Below are 16,184 nucleotides of genomic sequence, written 5' to 3' on the forward strand. Positions count from 1 at the left end.
TGTGGAGCAGCACAGGCAACGCACGACAACAGCGCTAAAATAAAATAAAAATCCACTGAACAGGCTGTGGAGCAGCACAGGCAACGCACGACAACAGCGCTAAAATAAAATAAAAATCCACTGAACAGGCTGTGGAGCAGCACAGGTAACACATGACAACAGTGCTAAAAAATAAAATAAAAATCCACTGAACAGGCTGTGGAGCAGCACAGGTAACGCACGACAACAGTGCTAAAATAAAATAAAAATCCACTGGACAGGCTGTGGAGCAGCACAGGCAACGCACGACAACAGCGCTAAAATAAAATAAAAATCCACTGAACAGGCTGTGGAGCAGCACAGGCAACGCACGACAACAGCGCTAAAATAAAATAAAAATCCACTGGACAGGCTGTGGAGCAGCACAGGCAACGCACGACAACAGCGCTAAAATAAAATAAAAATCCACTGGACAGGCTGTGGAGCAGCACAGGTAACACACGACAACAGCGCTAAAAAATAAAATAAAAATCCACTGGACAGGCTGTGGAGCAGCACAGGTAACACACGACAACAGTGCTAAAATAAAATAAAAATCCACTGGACAGGCTGTGGAGCAGCACAGGTAACACACGACAACAGCGCTAAAAAATAAAATAAAAATCCACTGGACAGGCTGTGGAGCAGCACAGGTAACACACGACAACAGTGCTAAAATAAAATAAAAATCCACTGGACAGGCTGTGGAGCAGCACAGGTAACACACGACAACAGCGCTAAAAAATAAAATAAAAATCCACTGGACAGGCTGTGGAGCAGCACAGGTAACACACGACAACAGCGCTAAAATAAAATAAAAATCCACTGGACAGGCTGTGGAGCAGCACAGGTAACACACGACAACAGCGCTAAAAAATAAAATAAAAATCCACTGGACAGGCTGTGGAGCAGCACAGGTAACACACGACAACAGCGCTAAAATAAAATAAAAATCCACTAGGCAAGCTGTGGGGATACCAGTCAGTATCTGGTGTGACCACCATTTGACTCATGCAGTGCAACACATCTGCTTTGCATCATCCGTGAAGAGAACACCTCGCCAACGTGCCAAACGGCAGTGAATGTGAGCATTTGCCCACTCAAGTCAGTTACGACGACAAACTGGAGTCAGGTCGAGACCCCGATGAGGACGACGAGCATGCAGATGAGCTTCCCTGAGACGGTTTCTGACAGTTTGTGCAGAAATTCTTTGGTTATGCAAACCAATTGTTTCTGCAGCTGTCCGAGTGGCTGGTCTCAGACGATCTTGGAGGTGAACATGCTGGATGTGGAGGTCCTGGGCTGGTGTGGTTACACGTGGTCTGCGGTTGTGAGGCTGGTTGGATGTACTGCCAAATTCTCTGAAACGCCTTTGGAGACGGCTTATGGTAGAGAAATGAACATTCAATACACGAGCAACAGCTCTGGTTGACATTCCTGCTGTCAGCATGCCAATTGCACGCTCCCTCAAATCTTGCGACATCTGTGGCATTGTGCTGTGTGATAAAACTGCACCTTTCAGAGTGGCCTTTTATTGTGGGCAGTCTAAGGCACACCTGTGCACTAATCATGGTGTCTAATCAGCATCTTCATATGGCACACCTGTGAGGTGGGATGGATTATCTCAGCAAAGGAGAAGTGCTCACTATCACAGATTTAGACTGGTTTGTGAACAATATGTGAGGGAAATGGTGATATTGTGTATGTGGAAAAAGTTTTAGATCTTTGAGTTCATCTCATACAAAATGGGAGCAAAACCAAAAGTGTTGCGTTTATATTTTTGTTGAGTATACATCGGGGACTACTGCAAAGTCAATGTTACAACACAAGTCTAATAAGTCACAAATTATGCACAGAAAAACAGTTGGATAGACAAATATTTAACATCTGATTACTTTTTACCAATGGTTTTAGCAGAAGTCTTTCATTCATTTCTCCCTGTTCTAAATTCTTTTGACCAGCAGATGTCGACAGAGTATAACATGAATACAACCTCAAAGCTGGAAAAAAAAGAGTGCCACTACTAATTTGGCTAATAAACAACTCCACTGGACCAGTTGGAGTTTAAAGTTTTTGCAAAGAGTAGTTTTCTTCTCGTTTGGCCATCGAAATGTTGATGACTGCAATGGTTTCTTTCATTTTTACGTGATCTTGCCATCATTGGCACATCATTGATCCCATTCTGTGGTCCATATTTGATCTTGCCAGCTCAGGAAATGAGCTGCCCCTCTCCACATTGACTAAAAGTCTGTGACCAAAGTAAAAGTATATCCTAAAAATAGTAAAGTACTGCAAATGTGTTTTTTAATCTGTTGACAAATTCTGGTACATCCACTTAAACTTTAACATTGTGTCAAAAATTGCCAAAAGTATAACAAAACAGCACACTTTCCTTCCTATTTTCATTCATTTGTCAATACTTACTATTGTTTGACTATTGATCTATCAGCAGTCTATTTCATCTATCATCTAGCTTGCAGCTTCCTTTTGCCTTTATAGTATAATAATAATAATAATAATAATAATAAATTAATTTATATTGCATTTTATATTTTATTCCAAATCCAAAAACATCATAAAAATATACAAATAAATTAATAACATTAGCTGTAAGCTTTTCTAAAAAGACACATTTTAGTCCTTTCTTAAAAGTATCTATGCATCTCCTGCTAGAACGTTCTACTGGTATGTGTTAACTATAGTTTAGCGAACTGGATAGCTAGCTTACTTATGTCCCAGTGTTCATTTTTTTAACAATTGTGCTATTTTTCTTTCTTCTTCTCAAAGTTATCTATCTACTGTAGTGAGTATCTTTGTATTGATCAACATATCTGTAGGTAAATCTGTCATTTTAATGTCTTATCTAGTTGGCTGGATAGCTAGCAACTTTCTTCTTTCCTTCATTTATTTTGTTTGTATGTTTGCTAGTTTGTATATTTACTTACATTTCCTATTCAGTTTTGTTTGTTCTTATGTTTATCATTATTATTTCTCAGTCATCTGCTTTCCTTTTTCTATTTTACTCAATCAGTTCTTTGTTCTATCGATCTGTTGTTTGACCTATCATCTAGCTAGCTTACTGCCTAGCTAGGTGTCTATCTGTCTATCTATCTGTCTATCTATCTATGATTTACTTGGTTGCATCTTTGATAGTCCCGTTGACATCTTTGATAGTTGTGATTGATGTTGATACCAAATAGTCCCGTTGACAGCGTGTTGTTACTGGGACCGGAGCCTTCCACAGCCTGGGGCCCTCCACATACCTCACGCTGGGCTGGGCAGATCCACTGGATGTCAGTGGGTGTGCTCTGAAGTCTATAAAACACCAGCTGCGAGCACATTTTGCATTCCGTATGAAACCGCTACTGACAGCATGGAGACGGACGCAGAAGCTCCTCTTGGCTCCATCGAGAACCCAATCAAGGTTAAAGATCAGGACTTCGAGATGCTCCAGAAAGAGTGCCTAAAGTCTGGCATTCTGTTTTCTGACCCGACCTTCGAAGCAGAGCAAAAATCCATCGGTTTCCCTGAAGACCCAGATCCCAAAAAGGCGATTTCCTGGTTACGACCCAAGGTAGATCCTGTCACTGTTTTTCATCTTAGATCTGTTGTAGCCAGTGTTGTTGTGTATGATTATCAGTGCCAGCTATTTGCCAGATGTTACAGGGTGTTTGAAGTTTATCAGTGACTCTGGCCTCCATTCAACCCAAGTTATTCAGTTATACCTTCTATAATAGGTAGCGATGTAGGGGAGACTGGGGTTTGTTGACATGTTTTAGTCATTACAGTAATATTTTCTCAAAGCATTTGTTCTTAGTACGTAGTGGAAACTTTCTACGAAACACTTCTGTCTTTCTCTTAGTAAGCACACTGGTTACAGTAAGAGAGAGAGCAAGAGAGAGAGACAAGATTACACCTCACAAATTTGCGACATAAGAATAAGAAAGAACTTTATTAATCCCAGAGGAAATTATTTGCCAAAACAGTAAACATTGCTTTTTTTTTTTTTTACAATGAGAACAATAAGTACACCAAGTTTATGTGAAATGAGTGAAAGACACTCACACAAGATGTTTGACAGTATTACACAAAGCTCTGAGTAACTGAAAACTCTTATCATTATGTACTGATCCTGCAGAAGGGGGAGGAGTTATACAGGCAGATTGCCACAGGTAGGAAAGACCTCCTGTGGCTCCAGTTTTAAGGCGTTGAAACAAAACAGACCCTAACGTGTCTTGTTGAAAAACACTAGAAATCAAAAATGTGCCTAACACTGTGTATCACAACATGTGACTTTTAGAGATGGAAAATTGTCATTTTTTTTCTTGTTCTTTTTTGGAAGATTGACATAATACTGTGATTACCACAAACCCTGTCTCCCCTACACAAAATTGAAAATTAGGTGCTGTGGAAATTGCGATGCATGAAAGAACGAGCAACAATTTTCCATTTTGACAACGCAACATTGTTCTTTTTTGGTTCACTCAACACACAGACTTTATAGAACAGTTCGGCCCCGCCCATCGAGGTTGGGTAGGATTACTTTGAAATGTAATCCAAAAGTAATCAGATTACAAGTAATCCAAATGTATGTACATACATACATGTAATCCACATGTATTCTTTCAAAGTAATCCTACCCAACCTTGCCGCCCATTAACCACATAGGGGTCCTGATGGGAAAACATCAATGGGGCTGAGACACTTTGGTTTGTGCTTCACACATGCCAGAGTTTTGTCACATGCATAACAAGAACAAACATCGCCCATTACCTACACAGGGGTCGTGACGGGAAACAGGAACTAACATCGCCCATTGTCCATGCAGGGGTCCTGAAGGGAAAACATCAAAGGGGCAGAGACAGTTTGATATGCACTTCGCACATCTTGGTGTGTTATCACATGCAAAACAGGGAACACACTCCAACTACAGGTGACAATACTTGGTATGGTGAATTATATCCACAGTGTCCATTACGTTTTGAATGCACACCACAGTGTACTTTTTCAACCATGTAAAATTGATAAATTATTGTGATTTGCATTTCATGTCAGCATTGTTCTGCTCATGAAGCATCTTCCATGTTTAGCTGAGGAAGAATCAACCGGGTGTGGCTCACAACTGAAGAACTTACGAGGTCTATTAGAAAAGAAACCGACAGTTTTATTTAAAAAAAAAACTATATGGATTTGAATCACGTGTGATTACATCAGCCAAGCTTGAACCCTCGTGCGCATGCGTGAGTTTTTTCACGCCTGTCGGTGACGTCATTCGCATGTGAGCACACCTTGTGGAAGGAGTGGTCCAGCCCCCTCGTCGGATTTTCATTGTCTGAGAAGTTACTCAGAGACTGGCGCTGTGCTTGATCAAAATTTTTCAAATTTAAGCCTCTGTTGACCCAGGACGTCATGAGAGAACAGAGAACTTTCAGAAGAGGTCGGAATCAGCAGTTTATCCAGACGTTCCACTGTTAAAGGAGATTTTTCTAATGAAAGACGTGCAGCCGGATTGGCGCGTCAGCTCGCAGCCGGCTCGGCGCACCCGCCACAGGAAAAACACCTCCGTGTTGATAACCATTTGTAAAATCCAGGCGGCTTTTGGTGGCTTTCAGTTGAGTGAATATCTGAGAAATTGTTTAACAGCAGGGCATGTTCCAACTTGTCCTTAAGGCTTCCAACGGAGGTGTTTTTCCTGTGGCGGGCGCGCCGAGCTGGCTGCGAGCCGACGTGCCAATCCGTCCGCACATCTTTCATTAAAAAAATCTCCTTTAACAGTGGAATGTCTGGATAAACTGCTGATCCCGAGCTCTTCTGAAACTTCTCTGTTCTCTCACGACATCCTGGGTCAACAGAGGCTTAAATTTGGAGGATTTCAGCTTGAAACAGGATGACGACGTCGCCTCGGAGCACGGCGCGACGTCCCTGCTCCGTGGGAAGTCCTTACAGCGATAGAAACAATCCAAAATCTCTCATCAGCCGTTAAAATGTTCACCGAAAACCAGCTGAATTACTCGAATGGTGTCCACTCGGATGTGCCTCACAGTTTTTGAAAACATTTTGATCAAGCACAGCGCCAGTCTCTCAGCAACTTCTCAGACAAAGGAATTCTGACGAGGGGGCTGGACCACTCCTTCCACAAGGCATGCTCACAGGCGAATGACGTCACCGACAGGCGTGAAAAAACTCTCGCATGCCCACGAGGGTTCAAGCTTGGCTGATGTAATCACATGTGATTCATATTCATATGGTTTTTTAAAAAAATAATAAGGTCGGATACTTTTCTCACAGACCTCGTATTACTTGGAACCATTTCCTGAACAAAAATAAAATAAAAAAGGAATAACACTGCGTTAGTATGAGTAATCCCGCAGTCAGCACTCACTCTGGGGGGCTTTTCAAATGTGTAACAACTCAGAAATGAGCAGCTCAAAACTGAGTCACTTAATCCCCTTTTAGGTAAAATATTAGTGTGGCTCCTCAAACCACAAACCTGTGAACGCTACTAATGCTAACTGTGTTAAAGTCTGAAAAATTACAGTTTTCAGACTTTTTTCATTCTTTCACTTTTTGCTTGCATTAAAAAAGGAACAACAGTATCTGTTTGCATGCATTCAAGGCAAAAATGTGTTTGGGTCCACTTGAATTATTACAAAGTTGTGAAAATTGTTCCAAAGAACTGCATTTAAAAATGAGTCCATGTGTGTGTGTTTGTGCAGTTACATGTTCAACCTAAGGGCCCCAGTGACCACCCCCTTGGTGCCTTCAGTCACCATAGCAAGTTTGGTGTGGATTACTTAATTACTGTGGCTGTGCATATAGGGAACACACATGCACACACAGTCAGCCTATTATACGAGGTCTGTTAGAAAAGTATCCGACCTTTTTATTTTTTTTCAAAAACCTGATGGATTTGAATCACGTGTGCTTGCATGAGCCAACCTTGAACCTTCGTGCGCATGCGTGATTTTTTTCACACCTGTCGGTTGCATCATTTGCTTGTAAGCAGCCTTTGTGTGAGGATGGGTGGAGTCTCTCATCGTTTTTTCTTTGCAAGGAAATGGCGGAACGACTGGAGCAGTGCGACTGTATCAAATTTTGCCAGCTGGGCGACAGCCAGGTGGAAACCATTCGGATTATTCAGATGGCTTTCGGTGACGATGCTATGGGCATCACACAGATTAAGGAGCGGTACAACCGGTTTAAAGACGTCCGCACAACGGTGGAGAGCACGCTGCGCTCCAGGCGGCCATCAACACACTGAAATGACCAGATCAGTTCCAAAGTGAACGCTGTGGTGATGTGGGACCGTCGAGTGGCTATCCGAGAAATTGCGGAAGAGGTGGACATCAGCACTTTTTTGGCACATTCCACTGTGACAGAAGATTTGGCCATGAAAAGAGTTGCAGCGAAATTCATGCCAATGGCTTTGGCACGAAGCTGATGGCGCAGCAAAAGCTCCACCGTGTTGAAGTCTCACAGGACATGTTGTGACATGCCCACCTCTTCCACAATTTCTCGGATAGTCACATGACTGAAAAGCCACCGAAAGCCGTCTGAATAATCCAAATGCTTTCCACCTGGCTGTCGCCCAGTTTCTGGCAAAATTTGATGCAGTCCCGCTTGCTCCAGTCGTTCCGCCATTTCCTTACAAAGAAAAAACGATGAGAGACTCCACCCATCCTCACACAAAGGCTGCTTACAAGCAAATGATGCAATCGACAGGCGTGAAAAAATTCACGCATGCGCACAAAGGTTCAAGGTTGGCTCATGCAAGCACACGTGATTCAAATCCATCAGGTTTTTGAAAAAAATAAAAAGGTCCGATACTTTTCTAACAGACCTCATATATATATATATTTATTTATTTTTAGATGACTGGTTTGGTAGTGGGTCAGTGATGGTCTGATGAGGCATCTCCTTGGAAGGACGCACAGATGTCTACAAGCTAGACAATGGTACTGTGACTGCTATTATGTATCAGATAGAAATCCTTGGACTGACCCACTGTCAGGCTCTACGCTGGTGCAGTGGGTTCTGAGTTCCTCCTGGTGCACGACAATGCCTGGCCTCATGTGGTCAGAGTATGCAGGCAGTTCCTGGAGGATGCAGAAGTTGATACCATTGACTGACCCCTTGTTTGCATGACTTAAATCTAATACAACACCTCTGGGACATTCTGTTCTGGTCCGTCCAACACCACTAAGTTGCACTTCAGACTGTCCAGGACCTATGTGATGCCTTGGCCCAAATTCGGGAGAAGATCCCCATGACACCATCCACGCATACAAGCATGTTTGGGCCATACAAACTACTGAGTACCATTTAGAGTTGCTGCAATGAAATTTTGGCAAAATGGACAAGCCTACTGCATTCAATTTCAATTTCAATTTATTTCCTTTATATAGCACCAAATCACAACAGAGTTGCCTCAAGGCGCTTCACACAGGTAACGTCTAACCTTACCAACCCCCAGAGCAACAGTGGTAAGGAAAAACTCCCTCTGAGGAAGAAACCTCAAGCAGACCAGACTCAAAGAGGTGACCCTCTGCTTGGGCCATGCTACAAACATAAATTACAGAAATAATTCACAGAACAATTCACGGATGAATATACAAGAATTGCTGTTGGTGCACAGGACAGGAGGATCGCCAACACAAACACAACTCCCATCTCTGGATGGAGCTGCACCTTAAACAGAGAAAAAACAGAATCAGGCATCAGAAAGACAAAAAATACTGTATAATTTGCCAGCATTAATCAACAAGAAAAACAAGAAATACTAAGGTAATCGCCGGCTGCTAGCCCTAAGCTTCACTAAAAGACCCAGAATTTTGAGCACTGAGTTTAAACTATCCACAAGTCTGTCTACTGACTGGGTATTTGTCAAAAGTGAGGCTAAGACATCAGGCAATCAAGCTTCTAGTTCAGTCTTAGTTGAGGAGTTGATGCATCAAATGATGATGATAATGATAAATAAGGTTGTTGTTCCACTAAACACGGCAGTGAAACTGTAAACTTAATAAGTGAGTGATCAGAGACCACTGATGTAAGAGGCATGATGTCAATATTTGTGACAGCAATACTACGTGCGAGAACCAGATCCAGGGTATTTCCACTAATGTGCGTCGAATCCTGAATGCATTGCCGAAATCCTAATGCATCCACAATTTCCATAAATGATTTGCAGAGGGGATCAGAAGGCGTATTTATATGAACGTTAAAGTCACCAATGATCAGAATGTTATCTGCTCTCGTTGACAAGTTAGAAATGAACGCACCAAATTCATCTAAGAATTCAGAATATGGGCCAGGAGGCCTATATACAGTGACAAAGTAATACGGCTGATTTTTATTCTTCTGACCTTGGCAATGCATTATATCCTGAGCGGAGCGGAGAATCAGATGCTCAATTGAGTTATATTTGTGACCCCCAACCGCTAATAAGCTAAACCTAGATTTATAAATAAGAGCTACACTCCCGCATTACTTCGCATCACGAGGGACGTGACTAAATGTATATGCTGGTGGGCAGGCCTCATTTAAGGGGAGGACAGCTGTAGGTTTAAGCCAGGTTTCACATAACCCAATCATATCTAAGTGATGATGAATAATTAAATCATTAATCAACAATGATTTTGAGGACAGTGATCTTATGTTAATGAGACCCAGTCTAAGGACCTCAGTGGGGTTGACAGTTGAGCTGTTTGGGTTTAGGGGTGGTTCCAGAGTGGCATATATAAGATGCCTAGAAGTAGGTTTAGGTTTGAGACATTCCACACGAGTTGTAGGTAGCAGACATGAAATCTTTGATATTGCTGGAACAACCACTGGGCTATCCTCAATTTCAACATGATCCAATATAGTAATGGGTATTAAGTTTGCAAAGCATATCCCTCTATGATTTTTATGGACACGTCTACGGGAGCAGGCCACAGTCTCAACTTGTTGAAATTCCCTCCCTGGCAGATAAACTGCATTATCACCATAGTGGATTTTCTGCTGCATCATTTTGTTGTTGTTTTCACTTTGGTTTTTGTGTTGCCTTTGAATTCAGCCCTCTGTAGGTTGACAATTTTCATTTCCATCAAATGATGTGGCATCCTTTCCTTCCAACACATGACCCCGTCCACATCCAGCATGATTTTTTTTCTCCGCTGAAATCTGATGTGTTTTCAAAATCTTCCTTTAATTTTTTTGAGTAGTGTAAAAGAGGCCTTAGAATGAATGACTATTAGCCAATAAGAAAACAGAGAAGATGTTTAAGCTAAAATTTTTATTCATGTGGAAAATGTGAGCTCGAAGTGCAGATCAAAAATATTGGTGGTGAAAATACAAATTTGTTGTGCTCACACTGCATCTTCTCTGCATTCCTGAAGGACATCTGTGAGAATGCTGTGTTTGTTGAAGGCACGACTGGAACCACCGATATCTGCCAGGGCCAGCTGGGTAAGTAATCAACCAAAAACTCCATGCCCTCATCTCCATGCTAATGCTTCTCTCCCCACACCAAGGAATGAGGATGAAAAACAGTGATGTGTCATACAGGACTCTCTGAAGGAGATTCACGTCATGTCCCTAAAGAGCTAAACCCACACAGCCAAAAACTGAACCCCATCTGGTGATTACGTAGTTCCCTGTGTGGTTTTTGTCTCCTTGGCGTTTTGTTAATGTGCAGCAATTTAAGAACATAATGTCCAAATGACACAGACTCCATGACTCAACTTTGAAGATTGAGTGAGGAGAGGAGTGGGAGGGTATAGCCTCCAAACCCATAAAACACTGAAGGAGGCTGTCCAGGGGATTAATACCCCGTCCAAGCCTCTTGTCAACAGATGCAACTTCTTCTCAAACTCTGTTCCCAATTTTCATCAAGCTGAAAGTTGATCCAGAGGGTCCTCGTCCTGGGATTTGAGGATTTTTGGACTTATTCAAAGGCATGCGTGTCAGTGTTACAGATCAATACCCCCTCTGTGTCTGACTTTTAGGCTTCAGCCACAAAGGCATTCCAGTGTCAAGGCTCAAAAATCAACTTTAAATTATTCCTTACTTATAACAATTTCAACAGCTGAGATTGATGCTTTCTGAATCGTAGACTGTATATAACCTGGGCAAACCCTCTGTGACATCATCACCCACAGGCTTTCTGAAGAGTGGGTTTGAAGCTAAAATGGCACAGCTCTAAGTGATGCCACTCTGGCAGTGCCTGACTCTGGTAGCATGGGCAAAACCGGGGTGACCTGTATGGGATGAATGAAGCCTGAGCACGCCCTCTGACTCGTAGTTACTAAGCTATCTAAAGCTAACAGGCTAACTTTGGTTCAGGTGTTTGATTAACAAAAATTTTTGCTAACTGCGCTGTTTTCGTAGCGGGTGACGTGGGTTTGGTTATTATAAAGTATGACTGTCTTATTGCTTGAATAACCATCACACCATCGATCAAGATAACATGACCAAGCTATCAACACCTGGTAACTGGTGCTAACTGTGCTAAAACACACATTAACTAATACCAACATTTCATTAAAAAGAAATACTGGCGTATCGATTTCTTAGGTGGTCTGTTAGTCCACTTAATCGCTCAGCAAAACATATTACCTACTATGTATATATATATATATATATATATATATATATATATATATATATATATATATATATATATATATATATATATATAAATCAGCCACATGGGGTGTGCAGCCAGTACATGCTGAGTGCCGGTCCCAAGCCCGGATAAAGGAGGAGGGTTGCGTCAGGAAGGGCATCCGGTGTAAAACAAGCCAACCCAACTATGCAGACTCAGAATCGAATTCCCATACCGGATCGGTCACGGCCCGGGTTAACAACGTCCGCCACCGGTGCTATTGCCCAACAGGGTGCCGGTGGAAATTGGGCTACTGCTGGGCGAAGATGACGAAGAAGAGGAAGAAAACGTTGCCACGAACAGCGGGAGAAGAAGAAAACTAGAGAGAGTGGGGACTTTGAATGTTGGTAGTATGACTGGTAAAGGGAGAGAGCTGGCTGATATGATGGAGAGGAGAAAGGTAGACATATTGTGTGTGCAAGAGACCAAGTGGAAGGGAAGTAAGAGCAGGAGCATCGGCGGTGGGTACAAGTTGTTGTACCATGGTGAGGACAGGAAGAGAAATGGTTTTGGGGTCATTTTAAAGGAAGAGTATGTTAAAAGTGTGTTGGAGGTTAAGCGAGTGTCTGACAGGGTGATGAGTGTGAGGTTGGAAATCGAAGGGGTGATGATGAATATCATCAGTGCATATGCCCCACAGGTAGGTTGTGAGATGAAGGAGAAAGAAGATTTCTGGAGTGTATTAGATGAGGTGGTGGAGAGTGTGCCCAAGCATGAAAGAGTGATGATAGGAGCAGACTTCAATGGGCATGTTGGTGAAGGGAACAGAGGTGATGAGGAAGTAATGGGTAGATATGGTATCAAGGATAGGAATGGGGAAGGACAGATGGTAGTTGATTTTGCAAAAAGGATGGAAATGGCTGTGGTGAATACCTACTTTAAGAAAAGGGAGGAGCACAGGGTAACATATAAGAGTGGAGGAAGGTGCACACAGGTGGACTACATTCTTTATAGGAGATGCAAGCTAAAAGAAATCACAGACTGTAAGGTGGTAGCAGGAGAGAGTGTCACTAGACAGCATAGGATGGTTGTTTGTAGGATGACTTTAGAGGTAAAGAAGAAGAAGCGAGTAAGAGCTCAACAAAGGATCAGATGGTGGAAGCTGAAGGAGGAAGACTGTTGTGTGAAATTTAGCGAACAGGTGAGAGAAGCACTAGTTGGAGGGGAAGCAATTTTGGACAACTGGAAAAGTACTGCAGATGTGGTGAGGGAGACAGCTAGGGCAGTACTGGGTATGACATCTGGACAGTGGAAGGAAGACAAGGAGACTTGGTGGTGGAATGAAGTGGTCCAGGAAAGCATAAGGAGAAAGAGGTTGGCGAAAAAGTTTTGGGATAGTCGGAGAGATGAAGAAAGTAGACAGGAGTACAAGGAGATGCGGCGTAAGGCGAGAAGAGAAGTGGCAAAAGCAAAGGAAAAGGCATATTGCGAGCTGTACAAGAAGTTGAATAGTAAGGAAGGAGAAAAGGACTTGTACCGATTGGCCAGACAGAGCTGGAAAGGATGTGCAGCAGGTTAGGGTGGTAAAAGATGCACATGGTAATGTGCTGACAAGTGAGGAGTGTGTGCTGAGAAGGTGGAGGGAATATTTTGAAGAGTTGATGAATAAAGAAAATGAGCGAGAGAAAAGGCTGGATGATGTGGCGAGAGTAAATCAGGAAGTAAAACAGATTAGCAAGGAAGAAGTGATGGCTGCTATGAAGAAGATGAAGAGTGGAAAGGCAGCTGATCCAGATGACATTCCAATGGAGGCATGGAAATGTCTAGGAGAGATGGCAGTAGTGTTTCTAAGCAGATTGTTTAATAAAATCTTGGAAAGTGAGAGGATGCCTCAGGAGTGGAGACGAAGTGTGCTGGTTCCTATTTTCAAGAACAAGGGTGATGTGCAGAGCTGCAGTAACTACAGAGGCATAAAGCTGATCAGCCACAGCATGAAGTTATGGGAAAGAGTAGTAGAAGCTAGGCTTAGAAAACAGGTGAAGATATGTGAGCAGCAATATGGTTTCATGCCGAGAAAGAGCACTACAGATGCAATGTTTGCTCTGAGAATACTGTTGGAAAAGTACAGAGAAGGACAGAAAGAGTTACATTGTGTGTTTGTGGACTTAGAAAAAGCTTATGATAGGGTGCCAAGAGAAGAGTTGTGGCATTGTATGAGGAAGTCTGGAGTGGCAGAGAAGTATGTTAGGGTAGTGCAGGACGTACAAGAATAGTGTGACAGCGGTGAGATGCGCAGTCGGAATGACAGACTCATTCAAGGTGGAGGTGGGATTACACCAAGGATCAGCTCTGAGTCCTTTCTTGTTTGCAGTGGTGATGGACAGGTTGACAGATGAGATCAGACAGGAGTCCCCATGGACTATGATGTTTGCAGATGACATTGTGATCTGTAGTGAGAGTAGAGAGCAAGTTGAGTCTAGTCTGGAGAAGTGGAGATATGCTTTGGAGAAAAGGGGAATGAAAGTCAATAGAAGCAAGACTGAGTACATGTGTGTGAACGAGAGGGAGCCCAGTGGAATAGTGCAGTTACAAGGAGTAGAAGTGGTGAAAGTAGATGAGTTTAAATATTTGGGGTCAACTGTTCGAAGTAATGGAGAGTGTGGTAGAGAGGTGAAGAAGAGAGTGCAGGCAGGGTGGAGTGGGTGGAGAAAGGTGGCAGGAGTGATTTGTGACCGAAGAATATCAGCAAGAGTGAAGGGGAAAGTTTACAAAACAGTAGTGAGACCAGCTATGTTGTATGGTTTAGAGACAGTGGCACTAACAAAAAGACAGGAGGCAGAGCTGGAGGTGGCAGAGCTGAAGATGTTGAGATTCTCTTTGGGAGTGACAAGAATGGACAAGATTAGGAACGAACATATCAGAGGGACAGCTCAGGTGGGGCGGTTTGGAGACAAAGTCAGAGAGGCGAGATTGAGATGGTTTGGACATGTGCAGAGGAGGGACCCAGGGTATATAGGGAGAAGGATGCTGAGGATGGAGCCACCAGGCAGGAGGAGAAGAGGGAGACCAAAGAGGAGGTTCATGGATGTGCTGAGAGAGGACATGCAGGTGGTTGGTGTGACAGAGGAAGATACAGAGGACAGGGTGAGATGGAAACGTATATATATATATATATATATACAGTAGTGTTCAGAATAATAGTAGTGCTATGTGACTAAAAAGATTAATCCAGGTTTTGAGTATATTTCTTATTGTTACATGGGAAACAAGGTACCAGTAGATTCAGTAGATTCTCACAGTTCTCTGTGGTTTTTGGTGCTTCAGTGTGCATTTTTAGTTATCTTTGATTGTTTATTGCCTGCTTTGCGCTGTACGACACCGCATTTCACTCCCTCGGCTGGCGTGATGCTAAGCTACTCTGCAGCTGAGCTACGAAGCTTGAACAACAACAATGTCCCTCGGGACATTCTCGCTATCAGAGAGCTTGGCTTGTTCCGCCGACGTCGCTGTGTCCACAGAAGCTCCCGGAGAAAGTTTGTGTTCCATCGAACTGGGTCGTCTGTGCCGGTCATCTGGTCAGCTGAGCGCATCGGTGCTCGGCGCCCACGTCATCAGAGCGCTGCAGCTTCTGGGAATTGTAGTCCTGATGTGACGACAGCGGTTCCTGACACTCTCCGGGCGCTGGATGGAAAACGTGGAGTGGATTTTATGATACTCAGGCCTATTCAAAGATGTCAGTCTGTCAAACCGACAGAAGTCTTCAGTTTGGGTCTTATTAACATCAGATCTTTGTCCTCAAAATCCCTGTTGATTAACGATCTAATTATGGATCATCATTTGGACATGATTGGGTTATGTGAAACCTGGCTCAAACCCACAGCTGTTCTTCCTCTGAATGAGGCCTGCCCACCAGGGTACACATTCAGTCACATGTCTCGTTGTGCGAAGCAAGGCGGGGGTGTTGCTTTTATCTATAAATCCAAGTTTACCTTCTTGACTGTCGGGGGGCATAAATATAATTCGTTTGAGCATCTGACTCTCCGCTCTGCCCATGATGCTACATGTTGTCAGGGTTAGAAGTACGGAAATCAGTCATGCTATGTTGTCACTGTTTATAGGCCTCCTGGCCCATATTCTGAATTTTTAGATGAATTTGGTGCATTCATCTCTGGCCTGTCAGCTAGTGTGGACAACATTTTGATTATTGGTGATTTTAATATTCACATAAATAAGCCCTCTGATCCCCTTTGTAAGTCATTTATGGAACTTGTGGATGCGCTTGGATTCCAGCAATGTATTCAGGATTCAACACATATTAGTGGAAATACCCTTGATCTGGTACTCACACGTGGCCTTGCTGTCACAAACATTGACATTTTGCCTCTTGCCTCGGTGATCTCTGACCACTCATTTGTTAAGTGTGCATTTATGTTGCCGCGCCTAGTGGATCGAAAGCCTTGTCTTTCTTTACGGCGATGCATTACTCCTTTAATTATGATAGAACTCGAGGCCAGACTGCCTGAAATTTTGGCCTCAGGGTTAGAGAATATTCAATCAGTAGATAGTCTTGCGGATGGCTTGA

General features: G+C 43.0%; 1 protein-coding gene across 1 annotated transcript in view; it reads left to right on the plus strand.

The window, feature by feature from the left end:
* Positions 1 to 3,350: 3,350 nt before the first annotated feature.
* capn12 (calpain 12) overlaps positions 3,351 to 16,184 on the plus strand; it is a 64,175-nt gene continuing 51,341 nt past the window's right edge. The window contains 2 exon segments of the mRNA XM_034168721.1: positions 3,351 to 3,592; positions 10,395 to 10,464. Coding sequence (XP_034024612.1) covers positions 3,392 to 3,592; positions 10,395 to 10,464 — 271 coding nt within the window. The 5' untranslated portion in view covers positions 3,351 to 3,391.

Source organism: Thalassophryne amazonica, chromosome 4 (assembly GCF_902500255.1).
Source record: "Thalassophryne amazonica chromosome 4, fThaAma1.1, whole genome shotgun sequence".
Lineage (NCBI taxonomy): Eukaryota > Metazoa > Chordata > Actinopteri > Batrachoidiformes > Batrachoididae > Thalassophryne > Thalassophryne amazonica.